Source organism: Sciurus carolinensis, chromosome 2 (assembly GCF_902686445.1).
Source record: "Sciurus carolinensis chromosome 2, mSciCar1.2, whole genome shotgun sequence".
Lineage (NCBI taxonomy): Eukaryota > Metazoa > Chordata > Mammalia > Rodentia > Sciuridae > Sciurus > Sciurus carolinensis.
In genome coordinates, this window is record NC_062214.1 from 177445392 (window position 1) to 177469379 (window position 23988).

The 23988-nt window shown below is 38.2% G+C and overlaps 1 protein-coding gene across 13 annotated transcripts in view; it reads left to right on the plus strand.

Annotated features, from left to right (window-relative positions):
- Nucleotides 1-23988, plus strand: part of Nrxn3 (neurexin 3) — a 1546128-nt gene that overhangs the window by 1400396 nt on the left and 121744 nt on the right. For all 13 annotated transcript variants that reach the window (XR_007107214.1, XR_007107215.1, XR_007107216.1 and 10 more), the window contains 2 exons: nt 287-376; nt 5570-5877. Coding sequence is in view for 10 of the 13 variants with exons in the window: in XM_047541186.1 (XP_047397142.1) it covers nt 287-376; nt 5570-5877 (398 nt within the window). In the remaining 3 variants the exon portion in view is untranslated. The remainder of the gene's footprint in view (nt 1-286; nt 377-5569; nt 5878-23988) is intronic.

Here is a 23988-nt window from a genome sequence, read left to right on the forward strand (position 1 = left end):
AGCTGGAGAATATAAAGGTAAACCCATTTTCCTAAGTAGCCAAACTTCTTACTGATCCCCAATCCAGGCCACATTGCCAAACCATGATGGAGCACGGCATAGCTGAAACTAACCTGACCCCAAACCTGTCATCCCAAGGCAGAGTGACTTCAACTCCACCTCTACTAAAGATAAATTGATATCTATCGCTAAAAACTTCATAAAACGAAACAAAAACCTAGGATGTTTTTTTAATGCCTTATTGACTTTTCAGATTGTTCTTTAAGCTGTTTTTTAAACTTTAAAGGCAACACTGATAATGAACGCTTCCAAATGGTAAAACAGAAAATCCCCTTCAAATATAACCGGCCCGTAGAGGAGTGGCTGCAGGAAAAAGGTAACCGTCGTTAAAACTTTCATTTTAAAATCATTTGATTCTAAACCCTCATTTTTAAAGCCTGCAAATAAATGTTCCTTAAATGATAATCGCCTGCTGCATAAATGACTGTTTTAATTTTCATTATAATTTGTGTCAGCTTCCACCTGCCATATGTTGATAAATCATGCTATAATACATTGCCATTAAAATACAGTTAAAGGGACTAACATCTAGCCTGCTATCAGCATGACAGCCACAAACAAGAAATTTCAGGAACCTCTAAAAAAGAAATGTATTATGACGATTTAACCACTGCATGACATTATTTGTTAATTTGTTTTAAATTACCTCTTACACCAAAGCTTTCTAAAGAAATTTCAAAAGTACTTTTTAAACTCATATCTTGAGGCTGTTTTGACTTTCCTATTTGTAGCATGGTTAACCAGAAAACCAGAGATCCACTCTTGTAGCTTAAACTGCTTAAAACAAATGCTATAAGGGAAGCATTGTGTTTTAACATTTGTTTTTAAACAAAGAAAAGAATGAATTTTGCCTTTACATTCAAACCTGCAGAGGCAAAGTTTTTTGTTGTTGTTGTTTTTGTTTTTTGTTTTTTTGTTTTTTGTTTTTTTATAAGAGATCCCTTGCATCCTAGTTGCTGACAGAAACCAAGAGAAATCAAAGTTAATTTACACTTTCGTTGTGTGATACCCTTGCGCCCTGGATGTTTTATGCAACGAAAATTTAAGTGGTCAAGACAACGACTTGGAAAGGAACAGACTGTGAAAGGCAAAACAGCAGTTTCTGATTTGCTGAAGGAAACAACCACTCTTAATAAAAGAGGGCAGCGGTTATAACTCACGTTAGAATTTTCTGTGTGGCTTCTCTTGGTCATGAGATGAACCAGTCTTTTTCAATGAAGAATATCATCTTATCCCTGAGGAGCTATTTATTCTATTTTTGCTTGAGCCCTCCTGTCTCAAGACCTAAACCGAGCCCTTAAAATTTGTAGAGATTCGATGAACGTATATATGAAGAGCAACTAGGGATATGATATAGTACACAACTTAAGGAACAAGGACTACTCAGACCTTTAAACACGGAAAATCCTCACCAAGTCTTAACTGTTGGCCCTGTTTTGAAAAAAAAATGTGGTCTAATTAAAAATAAATTAAGAATAACTATAAAAAGCAAATAATTTTGTTTAGTAATCACCAGCTCATAAAGTCCCTTTAACATTAAAGACAATGACTGCCTCACTTTTCAAAAGGAAGGGAGAACTGGATGCATGTTTGAGTCTCATGTGCCTGAGAGAACTTTTTTTGTTTCTTTCGATTTTATGTTAATAATATTTTATTTTACTCCATTGCCTTTTGAAGTCTAAGTTTAATAGCATGCCAGGCATTTTCATTTGTATAAACCATTATAAAGTACTAGTAGACTTTTAGTTTTTCTTATAATAGTATCATTATTGGTTGGCTTTCACTTGGAAGGATGCTTCAGATAACCAAGTTGAGGGTTGGGATAGGGGAGGGGTGGTTGAAGTGGGAAGGGGGGAGGCACCCTAGTTTCTTAATCAAATAAACATATGTGTTTATGTATGCATATAAGATTAACAGACTCATTTGAAAACTGGGGTTTTCTCCTATCAGTTATTTTCACTGATACTACTTATTTTTCTAATTTGGGTAAGTAACATCTGTTTATTCTATTGCTTTACCTCTTCCTCTGCCTAGCTAACCTTCCCTGCCAAAAGGGTAGAAAATATATACTGAAAGACCTTGTAGAGACAATGAATATGAAGGGTAAAGATGATAGGATGATTAGATAGACACTTCAGGAAGTACTTGGAATGTCTCTGGAGTTATTTCTGTCACTGGGGAAGAGATTTGGGTCATAGTATTCCCAATTCTGTTTCCGGCTCTGTCTACTATTGACTGACTTTCTGACCTTAGACGATCCAGTTAACCTCTTTATGTCTCAGATTTCCCATCTGAGGAGAGGAGAAATAATACTGCCTATTCCCCAAGGGTGTTCTGAGGTTTAATTAATTAGTCTTTGTGCAACACTGACTGGAGACGTGCAAAGATTTAATTTAAGCCTATGTGAACCTGATGTCTGAATGAGGTAACAATTAATGACTTCCAAGATGATGAGCACCTGAAACAAAACAAAAAGTAACTCCTGTATTGATATTGCAATCATATTTCACAGTACTCAGACCGGAGTGTGTGTGTGTGTATGTGTGTGTGTGTGAACACATGTGTATGTGTGTGTCTGTATATAAATGGTCACTTAATAAAAATTATTGGCCAAAGGAAGTAAAAACAATGCATATAATGAGATCTGCCATTGATTTTAAGAAATCTTGGGCAAATGATAAGAGGTAAACTTCCTTGTCAGTCCTTCCTGTCCTTCATAGGGTGGGGTATTAATGATGTTTCCCACTTATCCAGTAGCTCCTGCTTAGCAGGGAGAGAGAAATCAATCAGAGGAAGGGACATCAAGAAACTGAGTATGCTCCACTCTTCCTCTAGGGATTTCTAGCTTTGCTATTTAAGTCCTAACCCAAGGTACACAGGACTAGGAAAAGGTTTTGACACAAAAGAAGAGCAGGTCTTGCCAGGAGTAGACCATAAAACAAATAAGTAAACAGAAACCCCAACTTTCCCTATAGCATGAGGGGATAGAGTACAGGCAACCTCTTCTCTCTCACCCTCACCCCACACTTCTTGGTTTCTGAGAAGAAATTAGTCAAAAATCTCTGGGAAAGCAGTGAAAGCCAACAGTGAAGCAGCTGTTTAATCTTCATATCCCCAATCGTATCTTGCCTTTCCTAATTCTTGGGTCAGTCTCACATGAGCAAAGACCACTTTATGGAGTGAACTATAGCAAATGGACTGAAAGCAATCCATTCTTTCCAGCCAGTGTAATTCGGCACTGAATTTCAGTTTCCTCTGACTCTCTTTTTATTTGTAAGCACTGGCAGAATGAATACTTCTAGGAAAGTAAGATGAGAACCATTGTAGAGGTTATCATTGTGAAGTACTTTCAAGAATATAGAATATAAAGTCTTGTACCTATGATCAAGGCTACTCAACCACTAACTAATCACCAGTGCTGGATTTTATGTGAGAGAGAGAGGAAGAGAGAGAGATAATGAACAGGCAACGGCTGTATACATGGAAGAGCTACTAGACCCTGGGGCTCTCTAGGGTAAGAAATTGAATTTTCACCATAGAAATTTCCTATTAGTTTCTTATAATGCATTATGTTTAGCTGTTTAGCTGTTCCATGCCTTTGAGAGGTTGGGGTACTATTTTTTCTCCCCTCCAATGATTTCATTTCTAATATGGGTAAGTTTAGGGCTCTTAGGAAAAGCTGTTGTCAAGAATAAACCATGAAGAGGTATGAACTCTAGGCCAATACCCTCTATTATTGTGCATGATACATATGTATAGAGGACACTGAAGGAATTGGTGGGAACATAATGGAAATCTATTAGCTTTGTTCCAGTAGCACCCTTGGGATACAGAGAATTCTGTTATCATGAAGACCAGCAGATCCCTTTTCTATGCTGCAGAGATTTTATAAAATATGGAGTATTCTCATTGTAATAAAGTTGTCTGGTCAATTCTCCAAACTTCTACAGGGGGATTATTTATAAATGATTCTTGAGTAATAGGACTTATGAGTTACCCCAATGAGCAGAGTTGACTCTTGTCTGAAGAGTACCCTCTGAGCAGACATAATTACATTTCTCTGCCTCTTCCTTGGCCCACATCATTGTACAGTGTCTCCCTAAGAAGGTGTTTCACATTATACACCAGAAATTCAAGGGTGGCAAGCATTGCATAGCCTTTAAAACCCTGTGATAGTAGTAGCTGTGAAGAGTCCAAACATCAAAGTATAATGCTATTCTTTAAATTAGAGATTGTGTAAAACCTTAGCCTTTTAAAACTATATCTTCTTTTATAAAGTATGCAAGAATAACATAATTGTTTCCAGTTATTTTTCACTAAAACAATTTAGGTGATTATATTAAGAATGAATGGAGCATTGTTTGATCACTGAAGAAAAATTCAGAAGGGATATATCTAATTCCATTAACAAGTAACTTTTTTTTTCCTCTTTCCATATGAAAAAGGAAGCAGTCTAAAGAAATACACAAAAGCCTTAGCATGTTGCTGTCATGATAAATTACACTGAGTTCTCAAAACTTTTTTTTTCCTAGGAAAGATCTATTTGAGACAATTTTTTTGAAATAAATAGAAATAGCTGAGAGTAAGATTTGCTGAATTCCATGATTCCAAACTATTCTACAATGATTTCATTCTAATAGTTTTTTATTAACAGAATTATAAGTGGTCCCCAAATAGAAACTCCAAATAAGGTGAATAACAGATATTCTTCAGCTCATTAACATATCTCTATATCACTTAAGGAGTTTTATGAATTGTTTTCTTCATAATACCTTTTCAAATACCCTTTTTAAAATTAATTGATTCTATAGTTGAGGAACTTTACTAGTGTCTACTTATTTTCTATATTTTAGGAAATGATTTAGTTCTATGGCCATACTCCTTCCCCATAAAAATTTTAGTAGATATAAAAATGTATGTGCCATGATATTGTTAAACAAAAAAATATGGGTACGATATTACTCACTATGAAAATTTATAGGAAATCATGTATTGGGCAACTAGAATGTCCATTTTGTAAGGATGCAATAAATCCATTTAATTTCAATTTAATTTTATTATCAGACCAAGGATTTTAATTCATTGCTCCCAGTTACCTCACTGAGTTTTATTTGCCATATATAACTTTTTGTTGTCATGTTAATTTTTACCTTAAATCAAATGGTAGGCACCTACAAATTTTTCTGACCATGACCTGATTTGGATATTTATGTTATCCACAATTACATACTCAAGAAGACTGACATACCTCTCAGCATTGAACCAAGATTTCTTCATCCTTCAAATAAAAAATAAATAAACACCCGATTATTCAGGATTTTCAGCTAGACAGTGGAAGAGATAACTGTAATAAAATGTTACTTGCCAATCCTGATATTGAATTTTGTTATCCATTTTCCCCCTTCAGTTGCTCAAGGAAGCCTGTTTTATGCCTGATCCATTCAGACCAGGCAAGGTAAGGAGGGAAAATGTAAGGGAATAATAATGTTTCCTCCACCCAACCCACTAGGCCGGCAGTTAACCATCTTCAACACCCAGGCGCAAATAGCCATTGGTGGAAAGGACAAAGGACGCCTCTTCCAAGGTCAACTCTCTGGGCTCTATTATGATGGTTTGAAAGTACTGAATATGGCAGCTGAGAACAACCCTAATATTAAAATCAATGGAAGTGTCCGACTGGTAGGAGAAGTCCCATCCATCTTGGGAACAACACAGACAACCTCCATGCCACCTGAAATGTCTACCACGGTCATGGAAACCACTACCACAATGGCTACTACCACAACCCGCAAGAATCGCTCCACAGCCAGCATTCAGGTAAGCCTTCTTCAAAGTTTTAATCACTTCTGCACCTTTGCCTTTGAAATCTTACTATTGTGGTCCATTTTCTATATAGTTAAAGATATTAAATTGCTATGTTTTAGGAAAGATGCCTGCAGATGCTCATAATAATAAGATCCAGGAGTAGAACAAGATGAGTCACTGCTAAAGAAGTTATAAAAGTCTTCAGGCACTCCTAGGTTATTATTCCTATTGTATTTTTCAATGAAATGGTAAAGTTGTTATTCAAAATGAGCAATGGACTACACTTTTAGTGTGAAATAGTCCCTTCTTTCATTTTATTACCTTTTCTTTTCAAATAGCACAAAGGGAAAAAAGCAAAAGGAAAATTTGTGATCATAGAAAACACTATATCCTAGCTCAATTCTGTTCACATCCTCCAGATGGCTTTGCTGGAATGTGAATTGTTCATTATTGGGGCCAATGGGTACCATTAAATCAAGGGCAATTGGAGCTAGAGGTTCAACTAATCCTCATAATATGCAGTCTTTGTGTTTGATATTAAGTCTTGATTAATGACTTGTCATTTTTTGGTCCATTTTGTTTCCTTTATATTTAACCAAGATACTAATTACATTAGAAAATGTGAAGGTTTGAATTTAGCTAGGCAGGAAGTCCTTAGTTTTGTGGTAAGGATTTTGTTTTTCCACTTTAAAGTAATTATATCCAAGCTAAAGCTTAATACTTTGCTGACTCCCTTGGCATTTCATAAATCTAGTTAGTAGGGGGTAGGAGGTTAATCGAGTTATTAGCCTTAAGTGCTCTGGCATAAAATAAGACATTCCAATTACTAGTGGTAAAATTACCCCTAGCCTAGTTAGTGTTTGGAGAAAATTCAGTAGATCAGTACTTGTCCCTTCTGTTTCTGTTTTAAGATGGTATCCAAGAGTCCAATTGACTCTTTGACATCACCCTTCCATTGTAAACTTAGTGTCAACCATCAATTAAATTTCCGGTTTTCTGAATTAAGTATATGTAAGCTAGGTAGAGATAAACATGTTCTCTTCCTTTTTCCTTTTCATCAAGCAGAAATTCAGATAACTCCTTACCTGACTCCATAGGAACAATTTGAAGCTGTACATGCTGATGATGTTACCAGTCAATTTTATGTGTTTTCCAAAAGCTAAGAGTAACAGTCTTATAATCACACATGCTGTTGCATGCATACCTATGCACATGCTGGAAAGAGAAAAATACTGCTTCTCTGCCAATATTAAAGCAATAACTCCTGACACCTCACCCCACTCACTGAAAAGAAGATAAAAGGCAATATATATTTCTATTATGACTCTCTATAGCTCAAGAGTAGATCTGTTTATTGTTGTTGAAAGGATAGTTCTGTTTGCACAGGTCTTGGCAGACTCGTTTTGCTTCTGTCAGAATATATTCCGCTAACTCTGTGGGAAGCAGAGGAGCAAATGGCTTTTTCTTCATAGGAATGGCTGATCCTGTAGTCCTTTTTAAGGCCAAATTTTCACTGACCACAGGAGGATTTAATCTTACACAGGGATTCAGGGACTAAGCCATGGTAATTGTTGTTTTTTGGCTTTCCCTCCTGCCGTAAACACATAAATGGGAGCAGACTGGGTGAGTCCCTAAACTCTTTCTACAAACTAAGAAAGTCAGCGCTTTGGAGAAAGAGTGGATTTCAAAAAGTGAATTGCACAACTCTTATGAGTAAGAGTGTCTTGGAGGAAGTGTACATCTGGAAGAGCCCCCTCCACAGCTTTTCTCTGATGTGTGTGTCTATTCCTTTGAGTGCAGTAATAATTGAGTTACATCTACAAGCCTTTCCTTCTACTTCTACCAAGACCATAAAAATGTGTTATAAATCTATTGACACTCTGTTTTTAAGGGTGTATAAACACATATCCTTGGAGGAAAGCCAACAGCCTTGAAGAATTGATTAGACTGGGATGAGGGACAAAAGAACCCTGGGAGTTTTTGGAAAGGCAAACTAGAGGAAATAATGCTGTGCCAAGGCTTTGGGACTTTTTTGTTCTTGCCAACTAGCCATAAGAACTCAACTGTGTGCTCCACAAAAACGTGAAAACCTTGAATCCAAGCCTATTCTGGTCTTAAGCATTATTCTATAGATCACATCAAGCCTATGCTGGGACGGAAGACACCAGTAGCCCTTGGAATCAATCCAGAGTTTAGGACAATTCCAGGAAGACTCTGGAGACTCTGAGTGAGGAAGGTCAGTTCCAAAAACTTCAGTTTTCTTGTATGATCCAGCTCATTTTCTTGGATGAAGAGGACTCATAAAGCTCTGATCTCATGGAGACACTTCAGAAGGAGAAAAAAAAAAAAAAAAAAAGAGGGAAGATTGGATTTCACATTCACCGGATTCATCATTCATTTTTCATCTGTGTGTGAAATCATAGAACATTTTCCAAATGATACTCTGTTCTATCCTCTTTTGCTTTGATAATATTATTAAAGCAAAGTTGTCCTAAAATGGGTCTCTTCTGGGGAAAAAAAAAATAAGCATGTGAGTCTACAAATACATTAAAAAAAATGTGGTTATTCAAAATCCATTGGTTCCTCCTTAAAGCTAATACTAAGAAAACCTCTTTTGAGGAGTTCATTTCTGGTGGACCTTGCCCAGTGTTGATTTCAGATCAAAGGAAACCTGTAAAGTGCTTTCTGTGCTGCTCTTAAATGTGTGAGAATGTGAACAAATAGTTTTTAAGCTGATAGAGCTCTTCAATGTCCTAGTCTCCAGGAAGTAATTGGTGCTTTGATCTTTCTGATATTCCGGTTTGCTACAGTCATAAGTGTAGAATTGCTTGTGAATGACATGGACTATGTTAAATTACTCATGGCTTTTGTGTCCAAGCATCTGATCTTAACCCTATACTAAGAAGGATGTCACTTAGTCCTCCCAGAAAAAAAGAAAAAAAAGAAAAAAAAAAACAAAAAACATTAAGGTACACATTGAGAAACAAGACGTGTGTGTGTGTGTGTGTGTGTGAGATAGTTCTGACACTTAGTACATGTTCAGTAAACATGTACTGAATAAACAGAAATGAAAACAGGTTTATTATCCACCTTACAGTCATTTAACAACTGAAAGGGGAGTAGCTTGGGGCAAATTTTTTTTTCTAGAATAACTAGGGTGGCTTGCACATTTTCCCCTCTACTGGTAAGGCTATAGCTTTATGATCCAGTGCATTTATGTGGAGCCAAATGACCTGGTTTTAAAATTTAATTCATTCTTATATTAGTTAGGCAACCTTGAACAAGTCACAGGTTGTAGGTAACTATTGCCAAAAAAACAAACTTTCCCATAACTCGGCGGCTTAAAACAATAATCAGTCATTAGATCTCACAATTTGGTGGGTCAGAAATTTGGCCAGTTTTGATGAGGCAATTTCTCTGACCCTTATGTGGTTGACTGGTGGCATTCCATGGTTGCTCTCATCTGGTGGGTCTGGCTTCCCTCACATACCTTGTGCCTGGTGAATTAACTGGAAAGACTGGACTTGGATGGGCTTTTTTGCCTCTCCATGTCTTTGTGGCCTCCCCTGCAGAGAAATCAAATTCCCTTCATGGTAGCTCAGGGCCCAGACAGTGTTTCAAGGGTTAGGAAGTAGAGGATGCTAGTTATTTTAAGCCTGGGTCTGGTAACTGTCAATGTCACTTATACCATATTTTATTGGTCTGCTTCCAGGGTTTCTATAGGTTCAGGGAAGGAGATATAAATGTCACTTCTCAACAGGAGGAAGAGCAAGAATTTGCCTTCCACCTAAGTTAACTGCATTATAAAATGGGGGGAGGAACAATGTCTATACTATCATCTGATCATTGTAAAGATAGAGAAATGAATATAAGTAAAATACTCAATACAAGAATGCCATACAGAGTAAGACTGTAGATGTTTTGGTCATTGTTGTTTTATTCTATCCTCAATATTTGGTGGTTGAGTCAAACAAGAATCTACCTCATAAATTGGGGCTGTTGACAGTAGTACCTGTATTTCAGCCTGGAGGATGTTTGAGGGACATAGGGATTTGCAGAAGCCTCAAGGTAAAATTTAGAGGCTGAAATTAATCCTGGAAAATCAAAAGTATCTATGATATCAGCAGTGGACTTCTCTGACACCTCGTTACCAATCTTGAATTTTTCTTCTATTTTTAAACCATAGAGTTCTATGGGCCTTGGAAAATATGATTTATTATGACACCTATCTATTTGCACATAGTTTGGGTATGGCAAAGTATAGGTATTCAGGTCCCTTTTCATCATGGATTTCATAATCTGTAGAAGGTGAGGGGAACTGATAATAACCATCAATATGGGACAGTGACTTATGATTGGTTATGTGTGTTGGGGGTGAGAAGTAGCATATGGGATGGTCTAACCGGATCCCATGGATAAGGTGGGTGTGGACCTGAGCCTTGTAGGATGAATACACTGGACAGTTAGTAAGGGAACAAATTCCAGATTAACCAAATATCAGAAGCTACATTATAAAAGTCAGAGATGATAATTCCTGGGAAAGAGAGCAAGTCTGATTAGAAACGACAGTGCATAGAGGCAGTGTGTGAGGGACAAGGCGTCCAGTTTTTGAGAGTTTTGACTTAAACCTCCCCGAAACAGAGGAGGACTCAGAGGGATGAGCAGAATAGGATTCTCTATGGGACTTACTGCTGGGGATTCCCAACAACTGCACAAGCTCATTCTCTATAGCAGAGTCCAGTCTGGGCAGGCAACTAAAATGACTTTGATAAATCAGCTTCTAAAATGGGAAAAGTCAACCCAGTCTACACGCAGATTCCTGGGTCCTCATTCAAGAGAGAAGGGAAAAGTGAGAAACAAAAGTCTTTCCTCACTCACTTTCAAACACGCCAACCAAAATGTTCCCACAGGGAGAGGAATGGCCAAGAAGAAACTAGTTCCAAGAATAATGTGCATTCCCTTATCTTTGGCCTCCAGCCTGAGTTGTTATCAGCAAAGAAAGAGCTCAGTGTGTTCTGTGCAAATCGCCATTTGGAATTGTTTATAAGCTATTAGCAGGATACTGATCGTGACCCCGTTTTTCTGTGCTGAGCTTTGGCAAAGTCACCTTGACATTGGTCAATGCTGTGTGGCCAGAAAATTGTCAGGGAATCACAATGCTCAACCTAGATTAGAACTATCCTAACAAACAGTAGAAATGAAAGGCTAAGAGGTTTGTGAGATTTCATTCTCATCTCAAGCTTTACAAATGTGGCAGTTGAATGTGAACCACTTTCAAAAATTCCATAAGGAAGCAACAATATTTTATGCTTAGAAACAGTACCCATATGGAAGTTTTAGGCTGGGGACAGTAAGGAACACACTTCAGCCTTGACATTAAAGACTTCAAAATGAGAGAAGTTATTAAAAAGTTGCTTTTATGCACTATTCTGGGTACAGTCCCAGGATGAAGAAGTGAACAATGAACATGGGATTTAGCATCCAAATTTCTGGGTTGGACCCCAGGTTCTTCTAGTTACCAAGTTAAGTGTCTCTGGGAAAGCTGATGAGCCTTTTGAGGGCTCTGTTCATTTTATGTAAAAGGAGAATAACAATACCTTCACCATAGCCTTGTTGTCAGTAGTGAGTATGATGATAAAAAGCATAACATATTCTAAGACTCTTCCAGAACCGGCAGATCCTCCCAGCATTCAGATCCTCAGCATTCCTATAGGGTTGGACAAGCATGAGAAGAACAATTTTGTCTGCATCAACACCCACACAAACCTACAGTGGCCCAGGATCTCCTGACAGTCCTAGATTGAATAAGAAGGCTGAACTCATCAGTGAGAAGAGATTTCTATAGGAGACTCATCCATATTCTGGGACAGCAATTGGCTGTGGTAAACAATTGTCACACCTACAATACCTTAGGTTGAAGTGTATAAAATTTGCCTCTGTGTAGATCAAGATAGTCAAATGCCAGCAATTTCATGTAGTTCAACAAAATGCATGACACTCAGATTTACAGCGTGTTGTTATCAATGGCATTTTGAGGCCCAGGTTGGAACATTAGATATTTTTCCAGGTTCTTTGAATAATCACACTGCCTAGGACTGGGATACAAGAAGAACCTACCTTATCTCAAATACCATATACAGGCTATATACCACCCTGTGAGTGTGTGTGTGTGTGTGTGTGTGTGTGAATTTACACATATACACACTGTAGAGCACCCTGTATCAAAAGTGTTATACTTACTCAAAGAATTATCCTCTTTGGGTCCCTCCACCTTCTCCCTGCTGCCACCAGCTTGGGGGAAGTGGGACAATGAATCCACATAGTTTCCACTCCCTGCTTTACCACTAGACAACAGAGCCTCCAGGGGAAGTTTATTTTTAGGATCAGGGCTCAACTAATATTGATTAACAGCCTTACATAATGTGCGGCTCCAGGGCTCGTGCCTTTCCTGCCAAGCCTCATAACTGGGGAAGGCGGTGAAGATTTGTCAGTCTAATTAGACTTTAGCTGCCAGCCAAGAAATATCTCCCGTCTTCTCCTTACCGCACACAGGTACTTTCTTTTCCCCTCTCAGAGAATAATTTCGGAGGAAGGAAATTGGACTCTAATTTACTTGTTGCCTGTTAAGACTCTCCAGTAGCATTTTCTCTCTGGAATTGTATAGTTCTAATAAAAAAAAAAAAAAAGAGTGCCCAATGGGTTTGCCTGTCTCTTAAAGACTTACATGTTGGCAGTACAGACAGGCCAGTGAAGAAAACACACTGTAACTTCTTTTCTTCCCCTTTGAATACCTTATTTCAGAGGACGGGACAGGCACTTCCCAGAGCTCTGTCTAGTCATTTAAAGGGTCCTCTGAGAAGGTCCGGACGGCAGACAGGCTGGAAGTCTGCAAATTCCCAGCAATGTAGAAGAGATGCCCTTCTAATTAGACTCTGGTATTGATAGGTTAGAATTTCTACCAGAACTGCTGATAAAGTGCTGGATCTTATTTCAAAGCCTCTGAACAACTGGAGGGAAGTAGGTTCAGCTCTTAGCTGCCTACATATGCCGGTCCCCAAATGTTTCTAAAGCTCAGGGTGTTTTTCTGATAGCCCAACAGACCTCCAACCAAGTCCAAAGCCAGCATCCTCACCACGTGGTCTATGGCTCTTGCCCTTGCCATACCTCTGACCGTATTTCTTACCACTGCTCCAGTCACACAGGTCTTCTGGCTCTTCCTGATGAACCCGGAACCAGAGTAAGAATAAAAGAAGAAAGGCCATCATAGGATCATAGCTTGTCTTTACTCGACTGATTTTATAAAATATTTTTTCTTTATTAATGTTAATTTTAAAGTATTGCAGTAAAATATTGCTTATCTTGAAAACTATGTGTTGGAGTCACCCCTTAAGTTGTACAGCATAAAGGAGTGCCTTGAAGAGTCCCCGCACAGCTTGAACATGGCCAGCTCACCTGTGCCTTTTCACTGGACCTTTTTCTCTGCCAGTTACACCTCTTGCCAGCTATTCAGGTGACTCATTCTCTCACTTTGCCCAGGTTTCTGCTCACATGGCACCTTTCAGTGAGAACTCCCTCTACCATCGCCGGTGAAATAAAACTCTTCATCACCTTCTCTGGCGATGGTGTCTCCCACAGAGGTTACCATTAGCTGACATGACATCGCTTATTTACTGGTTAATTGTTTGTACTGGATTGTCAGCTCTAGGATGGTAAGATCTTTGTTTTAGGCACTATAATTATACAGTGCCTGCAATAGTACTCAGCATGAACTAACCCTCGGTATCGGTTGAAAGGACTGAATGGACAACACTCCACCAGTACCTTCAGAGGCAGTGCCTATGTCTAGTGTTTTCAGGCTGAAGCTGGCTTCCAAACCCCCTGCTTCCCAGGGACACATTCCCAGGTGTGACTCACCAGTAAGGATGGTCACTGCTGGTTTGGCTGCTCTCAAATTCTTGCCTCAAAAATTAGGAGTCCCAGAGGTATTTTGTCTCTGGTTGGCAAGATTGTTCTTGTAGACTTCCAGTCTTGACTTCTCTTTTCCTAGTCCTAGTTTTAGCAAAATCTAGTCCAAGAACTAGCAATGACTAGTTCCAGCACTCTTACATTTCAAAACACTTTTAGAAGGACAAGATCACCCACTTTTCCTCTTCAATCTTGTCTCTTCCACTCCTTTCTCAACTTAATTCTCCAAAAACTGGTCATCAAATACAGGCAAATGAAAATTATTTCACTATTCCACTGCTTCTATTCATTGGTATGGATGGAAAATTAAGCTGAAGCTCTTTGACCTGGTTCACATGCCTCCCAGGCTGAATCTCACTGCCAAGTCCCCCCTCCCCAAAGCACACTTTTGTTTATCTTTAGTATCTGAGCATATTTTATGAACACCACTTATTCCTTGCTATGACCATGTGATTCAACTGACCTCATAGTTCCATTTTCCTCATGACCTTTTGAAAGAACACAGATGAAAGATGTTATGAGAAACCACTGGAGAAGAGGAACATGGAATTCCTCACTCAACATCTAGAGTCTGAAACAATGCCTGCCACAAAGTGGGGCTCAACAATATTTGATGAAGAAATGTATTTAAATGAATGAAAGTAATCTAGGGAAAAGTTTGTCTGCAGTGGGAAGAGGCAGAAGAGGGAAGTCCATGCTATTGACATTTCAGTAGACAAAGACAGTTATGAGGAACCAACCTGGTTTGAAGAAGAGGGCTTGTGGGTAGAGCAATTTTCAACACCAGGACTCTAGGTAGATCCTCATCTTACCACTGTGTGGCTAAGTCATTTTTGGAGCTCTGTTTCATCATCTGAAGTGTGGGGTATTATTACAACACCAGCTTTAAGGATAGGTTAAGATAACATAAATGAAGAGCTTAAATTGGAGGGTCTCAATAATAGGTTATTATCAGCAACAGTGGTAGCATGCTATTTAAAATGAGATTGCAATCCAAGGCTTAGTTGCTAAATTAGTTTTGCCTCTGAATTTTTATTTTATTTTTATTTTTTTATTCTGTGACTAGTTAGCCAGGTGGCCTCTGATATGACCTCTAATTAGCTCCCTCGGGCCTCTCTTCTTTTCTCATCATTCAATGAATCAATAAATAAAGGTAAATCCTAATTTTCTCCAATATATTTTTAACAGTATTTATCATGGTGACTTACATAGGAAGAGTTAAATGGATGGCTAAATTCAAGAAGGGAAAGGATAGGGAAAGTTGAGGAGAGAAGACAGGAAGTAGAGATGCTTTCCAATCACTTCTATAAGAACTCTGTGCCCATTTCATGGATAGGATGGCTCATGTTGAGAGAGATGAACAGATATTCAAAATACTTTTTCCCTGTTCCCCTCTTTGTTGAAAGCTGTCAGAGGGGCTCCAGAATGATCACCACTGTGTACAAGATGAACTACTTACTTAATAAATTTTTCTTGAGTCATCCAAGAGAGTCAATGATTCTAATTTAAACTGAAGTCCAAGAATTAGTTTTATTTCTTTTATATGAAAATACATCCATTGCTTTCTATTTATATGTGATGGGGAAATGACTTCAAATTCAATCATTGCTAGCCAAACGTCAAGATGGATTATTTCCATTCTATCTTTGACAAGACAGTAGAAGTGGTAGGATGTGCTTTTATAACTTTTTGGTGCATGTTGGAATGATTGTAGAAATTAGAAACACATTGATGCTGTTATGACAACCTTGCCTTTTAAAACCTTTAATTAATGCCTTTGGTTGTTAGAGGGCGGGTTCTGTTAGCTAAATGGAGAAGTAAGGTTCTCCTTGATTTTCTCATCATCCAGGGATGAAATGGCAAATAAATGCACACTGTGTTTGTGGTGCCTAGCAGGCACAGAGAGAATTGTGGGATGGGAATTTGACTGACTTGTGTACATAATGCAACCTCTTCAATCTCTCGCCCCATCTGATTTTGTGTACCTGTGTGTGTGTGTGTGTATGTGAGAGAGAGAGAGAGAGAGAGAGAGAGGGAGAGAGAGAGAAAGAGAAAGAGATGGAGGGTAGGAGAGGGAGAGAGGATACTCATGTATGCTTGCATGCATTATGGAAACTAATGCTTCATAAACTTGAACATTTATGCAGATCACTAGGTGATCTTATTTAGCAGAGATTCTGATTCGGGCCTGGGTAGAACCTGAGATCATGCATTTTTCACAAGCTCCCAGGTCATTGATTTCCTGCTGCCCACTTTATGGAGTGATGATCTAGTAGATAGACACAGTTTCTTACTGGGTACTGATAGCATCTGTTTACTTATCTCATCCAAATATTCTCCCCAAACTCAGTCCAGGGTTCTTCAAGGCAGAAAATCTTGTTAATCCAAAGTATTATGTAAGTGAAAGCACAAATACTTAACTAAGGATTAGCAAACAACATTTTATCCCATCAGACAGTGCTGCTCCTGGTTCCAGATGCCCCTTCTTATGGTCCCTTACTCTGCTGCATACCCCCCAAGGCAGATGGGGAAAAAAAGAAGGTAGAACTTAACTTGTCATAATATTTATCCCCCTTTCTGAGAGGTGACCTCCAATGAAAGCAGAGGGATGTGAATGATTTTAATCCACAGTAACAATGGGAAACCAATCCTGACCATTTTGAGCAGTATAAATATATAAAATGACAGATTTTTCTGCACTGCCTCTCCACTTCCTCCTTGCAGATACTGAGAGAGACATATTCATGCACCCACAACTCATACCATAATGCACAATGAAATTTCACCCGGCCTTTATCTTGCAGCTGCTGTTCCAATGATTAATGCCCCACTAGCTGGGAAGCTATTCTGTTGAAGAAAGACAAGGAGAAAGGAAGACACATGAAATATATCTCTGGGGCCATTTCTCATTATTATTATTATCATTATTAGTTCCTTACTACTATCTCTCCTGCTAGGAATGCTTGATCTATTGGCAAGGGGGAGGGGATGACATTTCAAAGTGGATTTCATGGGGGATAAATGAGCAAGGACAAAGAGAGAAATTGTTTTTACTAAAGAGAACTGACCTGGATGGGGTTTTTGTTGTTGTCATTGTCCTTTATTTTGGGATTTGTGTGTTCGCTTTATTATTGTTGTTGTTTTCATTTTAAAATCAAATATAATGAATGCTTCCATCTGTGTCTTCTAGGTTTTTTTATTTTTTTTCCCCTGTAGGCATTTATTTTTGCATGTGTTCTTTTGTCTTTATTGAGTCTCTGCATGAATCAATACGATATAGCTTATGCAAATGTTATCCAGACCACGTATGCAAAAGACAGGACAGAATAATTTCATCGCTTTGTAGCTCCCTTAATATGATTATCTACATATTCTGGTTGATTTCAAGTTTCTGAACTAACCTCTTGAAAAATATATCTATATATATGTATTTCTTTTTCTCTTTATATGTATAGTATAAACTATAGTGTCTCTCTCCAGTTTCTCATTCAAAGAATGGGTGATTGCTAAATTATTTCTAGTTCTGTCATTTAGTGGACTGCACAGCAGTGGTCCTGTTTGGGAAGATGAGGCCATAATAGGAATGCTATCACAACACATGTGTCTACTAATAAAATGGTAAATTCATTGGCCTAGACAGAGAGTACCATAATGTGATTTAGAAAATGCAGTGTTTCTGAAGTTGAATTTATGAGGTTATGGGTGTTGCAGCCAAGCACCTCCATGTAACTTCAATTTTAATTAGATTCTGAATTAAACTAATGAATATCTGATTTAATTGAGTGCCTGGTATGGAATAGGCATTTGGGCAATATCAATAAACAAAACAGACAAATTTTTTTTTTCTTATAGGGTGTGTATTCTCTTCCACAGAGTTTGGGTACCTTAGAAGCAGGATTTGAGAAACAAAGGATGAAATAGAAACTTTTCTTGTCTTAAAGGAATAGAAAATCCTGTTATGTTTGTATGTTTGAAATTTTTTTTTTTTTTTGGTGGTGGTGGTACTGGGTATTGAACCCAGGGGCACTCTACCACTGAGCTATACCCCAGTCCTTTTTATACATTTTTTTTTTTTTTTTGAGACAGGGTCTTGTTATGCTATTGAATGTCTCACTAAGTTCTTGGGCTGGCCTCACACTTGGAATCCTGCTATAGCCTACCAAGTTTCTGGGATCACAGGTGTTTGCCATCGTGCTCAGGTGGAAACATTTTATAAATATGAGCAGACTTACTTTTAGGGCAAGATTTGTTTTTTGTTTTTAATTGTTGTCTTGTTTTATTTACCAAATTGTGCATGGTGATCAGCTAGTACAGTTGCAAAAGTATATTTATACAGGTGAAGGTTACAAATCAGAACTTTCATTTCTACTCCACAAAGACCAATTTCCAATGTAAGCCATGTCTATTCTGGCCAAAAAAGATGGCGACTTTAAACCGTATTACAACAAAGTAGTTGCACTTGAAACATATTTTAGTTTTGAGGACTAAGTTTGCAATGTTTATTGCAAATATTTTAGTGAGTTGAGATTACTCTCTCATTGGATGTTTATACAGGAAGAATCAGAGATTGGGCCTTACACATCCAGGTGAGCTTTAGAGATGGGTCAATCTGATCTGAAGTCCTGGTTTTATCACTCAAAGTTGTATGTCCAGGTAATTTGTACGTAGAATCTGTATGTGTAGCTTTTACTATATACTTCTTGTCATCTAAACAATAAGAATAAATTAATGTTATGATTTAATATTTTTAGCTAAATAATATATCCACATGATTTAACACTTGAATAGCACCCAGATCATTCCTGTAGTTCAAAGGTGTCCATTACCCCACTGCCAAGAGTGTTGACTCATGGTCCTTGACTGAGTCTTTCACCAAGAACTGTCCTGACTAAAGAAACCACCTTGCCCAAGGTCTAGCCCTTCCTGGAAGTGGTCCATATCCAATGAATGATGGATGGTAGACTGTGGGTATTTATAAAGAATCAGCCCCCATCTCAGCCTCCCAGCTAAGGATGATCTCTGAGAATGCTGGGGTCACTTCAAATCTTCGTCAGTCCCACAGGAGTTCACTCTCTCTCTTGACCCAAACTCTGTTGGCACTCTCCCAACTTGCAAAAAAATTTTCACATGCACAAAACTAGATCTCAGAGTCTCTTTCCCAAACTCCAACTTCACACTGCAGCCTGAGACCTAAAGAAGCCAAGCAAACACTAATGACAGAAGTCTCTTCTTCATCACACCTTGAAACCCCCATCCATACCAGCAACTCTTTTGCATGCTTTTTCAGACATTTTCCTCTATATTTTAATAAAATGCTTGTATTTCTATTTCTTAATTTTATCTGACTCTGGGAGAAAAGGACAGCGATTTCTCATCCCCACCTCCTGACAATGCACACACCCTTCCGCGCTCTCTGTTTCCCCAATAAAACACTATCACATTGTGATTGAACCAGTGTTCAGAGTTTACATTATTATGGTTTCATAATATTGTTTTTTGAGGACAATGGAAGATTGTACATGAACTGATTTATTGTACCAATATTTACTGGGTGCAGCACAGAATGAGCCAGGTAGTATTCTAGGAACTGAGGGTGCAGCAGAGAAAAAAAAAATAGAATCAATGCCTCCTAGGCATAACATTCTACTGATGTGATTGTATTATTGTCTTTCTTCTGCAACTCTTTGTTAATGCATACCCTCATTATCTCATTAGCTTATTTTTCTAACTACCTACCAATGTTATAGCTAACAATCTATAAAACTCCTCTCAGGATAAACATCTGGGTACTCTATCACTTTCAGTTTTGTTTTTGGATATCTCCTTCCTGATGTCTTTTGCCCTAGTCTAGCCTGGGTGCCCTCTTCCCTACAGCTGTTTTCTTTTTCTCCTTACTTTTCATACTTGGGATCCCTGGGCCCTGATTTTGTGTTGAATTTTGAGTTTCGTTTCTCTTGGTTTGCTCCATTTTGAAGGTGTACATAATCCTGTAACCTCCTGAGAAATGACAGATGAAAGTAAAACCTTTGGGACCCTATCCTTCTGAAGAATGTCTTATTCCATCCTCATCCCTGATTGATAGTTTGTCTAGGAGGAACATATAGGTTGAAAATAATCTTCACTGATAAAATTGAAAGTATTTGTCCTATGTCCTCAGGCATCCAATATCGCATTTGTTGACAAAACAGTTCGGTGTCCGTTTCCTAAAATCCCCCTTCATTTTTCTTATGTCTCTGAAATTTCAACTCCTGAGCAATTTAGACCTCAAATTTACATTTACAACCCAAGTCTCTAGGACTACATGCTTCTGTCCTTAAACCTCACATTCTTGTGTTGTGGTAGTTATGTATCCACTAGCCATTGTTTTAGTCGGTCTTTTTATAACTGTGACCAAAAGACCTGACAAGAAAAACTGGAGGAGGGAAAGTTTATTTGGCTCACAGTTTCAGAGTTCTCAGTCCATAGATGGTCTACTCCACTGTTCTGGGCCTAAGGTGGAGTAGAACATCATGGTAGAAGGAGGAAAGCAACTCAGGACATGGCAACAAGTAGGCAGAGAACCAGCTCTGCTCACTAGGGACAAAATGTATTCCCCAAAGCTATGCCCCAATGTCCCACCTCCTCCATTACACCCTACCTGCCTACAGTTTCCACCCAGTTAATCCATATCAGTGAATTAATGCACTGATTAGGTTAATGTTCTCATAATAGTCATTTTACCTCTGAACTTTCTTGCATTGTCTCACTCATGAACTTTTGTGGAACACCTCATATATAAGCATAACACCTGCCCTGTGTTAGCATAATGATTTTATATCATTTTTTCAGCTAAGCTATTACTAAGCGCATACACCACATACACATAGATGCACACATACACATACACAAGGTTTGCATTGAACAACACAATGTAATAGATCCTTAGGTCATACACACATACATATATATATTAACTTGCTATCACTGCAAAATTCCAATAAGAAATTGTTGTACCACCACCAACATCTATCTATAAATTGAAATAAAAATTCCTAACTTTTTTTTTATAATGTCCAAGAAGTCTCTTTTTTGCTTGCTTGTTTCTACTTTTGCTATAATGCTTGCTCCTCAGACACCACAGAGAGAACACAAATAAGGATTTTAAGCTTTTTGCATCTACAAACAAACAGAAGTTCACTCTTGCTTCATACCAGATGCTTGTACTTTAGAACCGTCACTTTGAAACTTCTGTGGTATAAAATGCCAATCGATGTGCTTCCGCTCCATGGGTTCTATCATACAATGTTTGGTAATAGACTGTTCATTTGGCTCTTAGCTTTCCAACTGTCATGTGCTTATTAACTTTTCTTTATATGTGCTAGTTGATAAGTGCTATAGAAAAAGAATCACTTCCATATTTCCTTCCCCTGAAGAGGACAAGGCAATAAGAAGCAGAGAGGCAGACTCTCCGAAACAGGAAAGAGGTTCTTACCCGCCTCCCCAATAAATCAATGAATTACTGTTGCATGTAAATTGAGATATATGCTGGAAATGGGATGTGATTGCATAATTACATTAACCATGAGCTATAGGTTATATACACTGGCAGAGATATGAGTGGAGACTAGGGTGAGAAAAGGGTAAACGGGACAGTATGGGGGGGATTCTGGCAGAGATGGTAAGGACTGTTTCTAAAAGGAATCTTTGCTAACAACATTTCTAACCAGAAAACAAAGAATGCTGGCGGTTCTGAAATAAAGCAAAATATTTGAAGGCGAGAGAGCATAGATAGCAAAAGCCATATTAAAAGCATATGCAGCCACACAGAAAACACCAATAACATTTTCTTTGTGAATTAGCTATGGGGGATTCATATTTTTGATGGGGGCAGGATTTGGGGTGAATATCTAGACAACTTGTTCTTGTTAAGTTGTATTTAGCAAGATGCATGGTAATAATTATAGGGAAATAGAAATCACAGGACACAGAGCCTATCATGTATTGATGGAAAGGAAATTGCAATGTGTTTGTCACTCTCTTCCCCAATTTTGGTAACTTATATTCTTTCATTTTCCTTCTAACCTGAGTAGGTATTTTTGTAAGAGTTTTCCTCTGTTGTAAACATTTTCCATCTCAGCATCCTTTTTTAAATTCAAGAGACATTTTCCTTTGCAATATACAATGAAAGGAGATTGTGTTAGAAAATATCAGAGATGGCTTTGTCATGTCTGGCACTGTTAAATCATGTTGTGTTCTAAAGAGCCCTGTAATGAGGCCGATGGAATGATCTGACAATTGAACAAGCCTCAGCTGGATCTCTCAGCCTTTCCCCAAACTCCCTGAGGACGGAGAGACCCAGGTGGTGGGTAGATGAATTTTTCCTTAACTTTGAGAAGTCTGGCAAATTTATATTTTGAGTTTGCTTAGAAGGCAGAGGCAGCATTTGAAAAGGGAGTTTTGGACCCATTTTTTTCAGTACCTAATGTGAATTCAAGGTAGTGGTAGGGAATTGAGAGTCGAAAATAATTTGGTCAATAACTTATAATGGCTGCCTGCTATGTGAAAGAATCTGGATGAAGTTGGAGAGGTAAGACAGGTCCTATCTTCCTGGAGCTTATAAACTCATTTCACCAATAATTACTTAATACGTGTGACAAAGGAAGATAGGTGTCTAGGAAAATAGAAACAACCTGAGATTTTTCTAATCTGGAAAGAACTTCTTGAGACATCATTGTAGGAGCTGTTCTGTGTAAAAAGGGAGAGGAAGATGTTCCAACTGCAGGCAACAACCTCTGCTAAGGCAGGGTCATGCTATAGCATGCTTCTCTGTCTTTGGTCTACAATATGACTCTCAAGTTGGGAAGTACATCAGATTGGTCATGTTAAGTGACCAGTGAATGCTCACATCTGAAGGGCTAAGAAAGGCAATCAAAAAGTGATCATCCCATTATTATGACAAAAGAGTGTGGCGATCCTTGGATGCAAGTTTCTAAAGCTGGACTGACTAGATAACAGGCAGGTGGAATGGGCTGCATACTTTTTGGAGCTGAATTCTTATGATCACTGCCTTTGTGATATGCCAAAAATGTAGGTTTTCTCAGTGAAAATCCAAGGCACACATCATCTAAGGCAATGACTGATGGACACATGTGCAAGGATGGATGACAGTGTGTCACTCACTGCATCTTTGCACAGCACTTTGAACTCTGTCCTTTGCCTTTGAGGACTCACATGCAATAAACAATCATGAAATAGCCATGAATGTCCTGTCAATAATGTCATGGAACATATTGTATATTAAAATATCTGGAAACCATTTAGTATGGATTCTTTACCTGGGTTTCCAGACTTTACAGTCATCCTAAATTTCCATGTTCTTATTTCCTCAGTAGAATCCTGGTAACCAGAACAGTTATTTGAAAACTTTTGAGTCTTCTTTCTATTTTCTTATTCCTTGCTTTGGTCTTTATTCCTGCCTGGTGGAAACTGTAGAGTTCAGTGGAAGTTTTCCTGCAGTCTAATTAGACTCTCTGTTTAATTTTGTAATAAAAACTCTGAACCAGAAGCTGGAGATAATGTGCCCAATTCAATTCATAGATGTCAATTTCTTTTTAATTGTAGTTCTTTTCTCTAGTTCTTCCCACTCCCTCTGCCTGGGCACAGCTGAGGCTTGGGTGATTATAAGACTTTCATGCCTACGCTGCCAATTATGCCTTTTGCTTTAGGATTAAATTCATTTATTATCATTGTTATGATTATTAGTAATAATAATGGGTCTCTCCATCCAAACCTGGATGAATAGTAGTATTCACAGTCTTTGCTTCCAAACTTAGCTTATTTCAGTTCTTTACCCAGATGGTTCCTTCTTTTTTTTAATGGCAGGAAGTATTCATTTTCCTGTTACATTTAAATGCTATTTTTGGATAATTCTGTATACAAGGCTTACTTTGCAAATTCTTCTAGGTGTGGGAGATGGCTTATTTCCCTTGGGTGGGAATTACCAGTTGATGGGTGGGTGTCAGTGGAGTCTTCTTTTGGTCATGGAACTGCTGCTTTGATGCAGTATTTGAACTGGAAAAATATCTCTGGTCTCTTCTTTTTAAGATACCAGGTCCTGGTCCTCAGAAGGACACATGGTGTTTTAATCAGTTTTTTTGCTGCTGTGACTAAAAGGATATG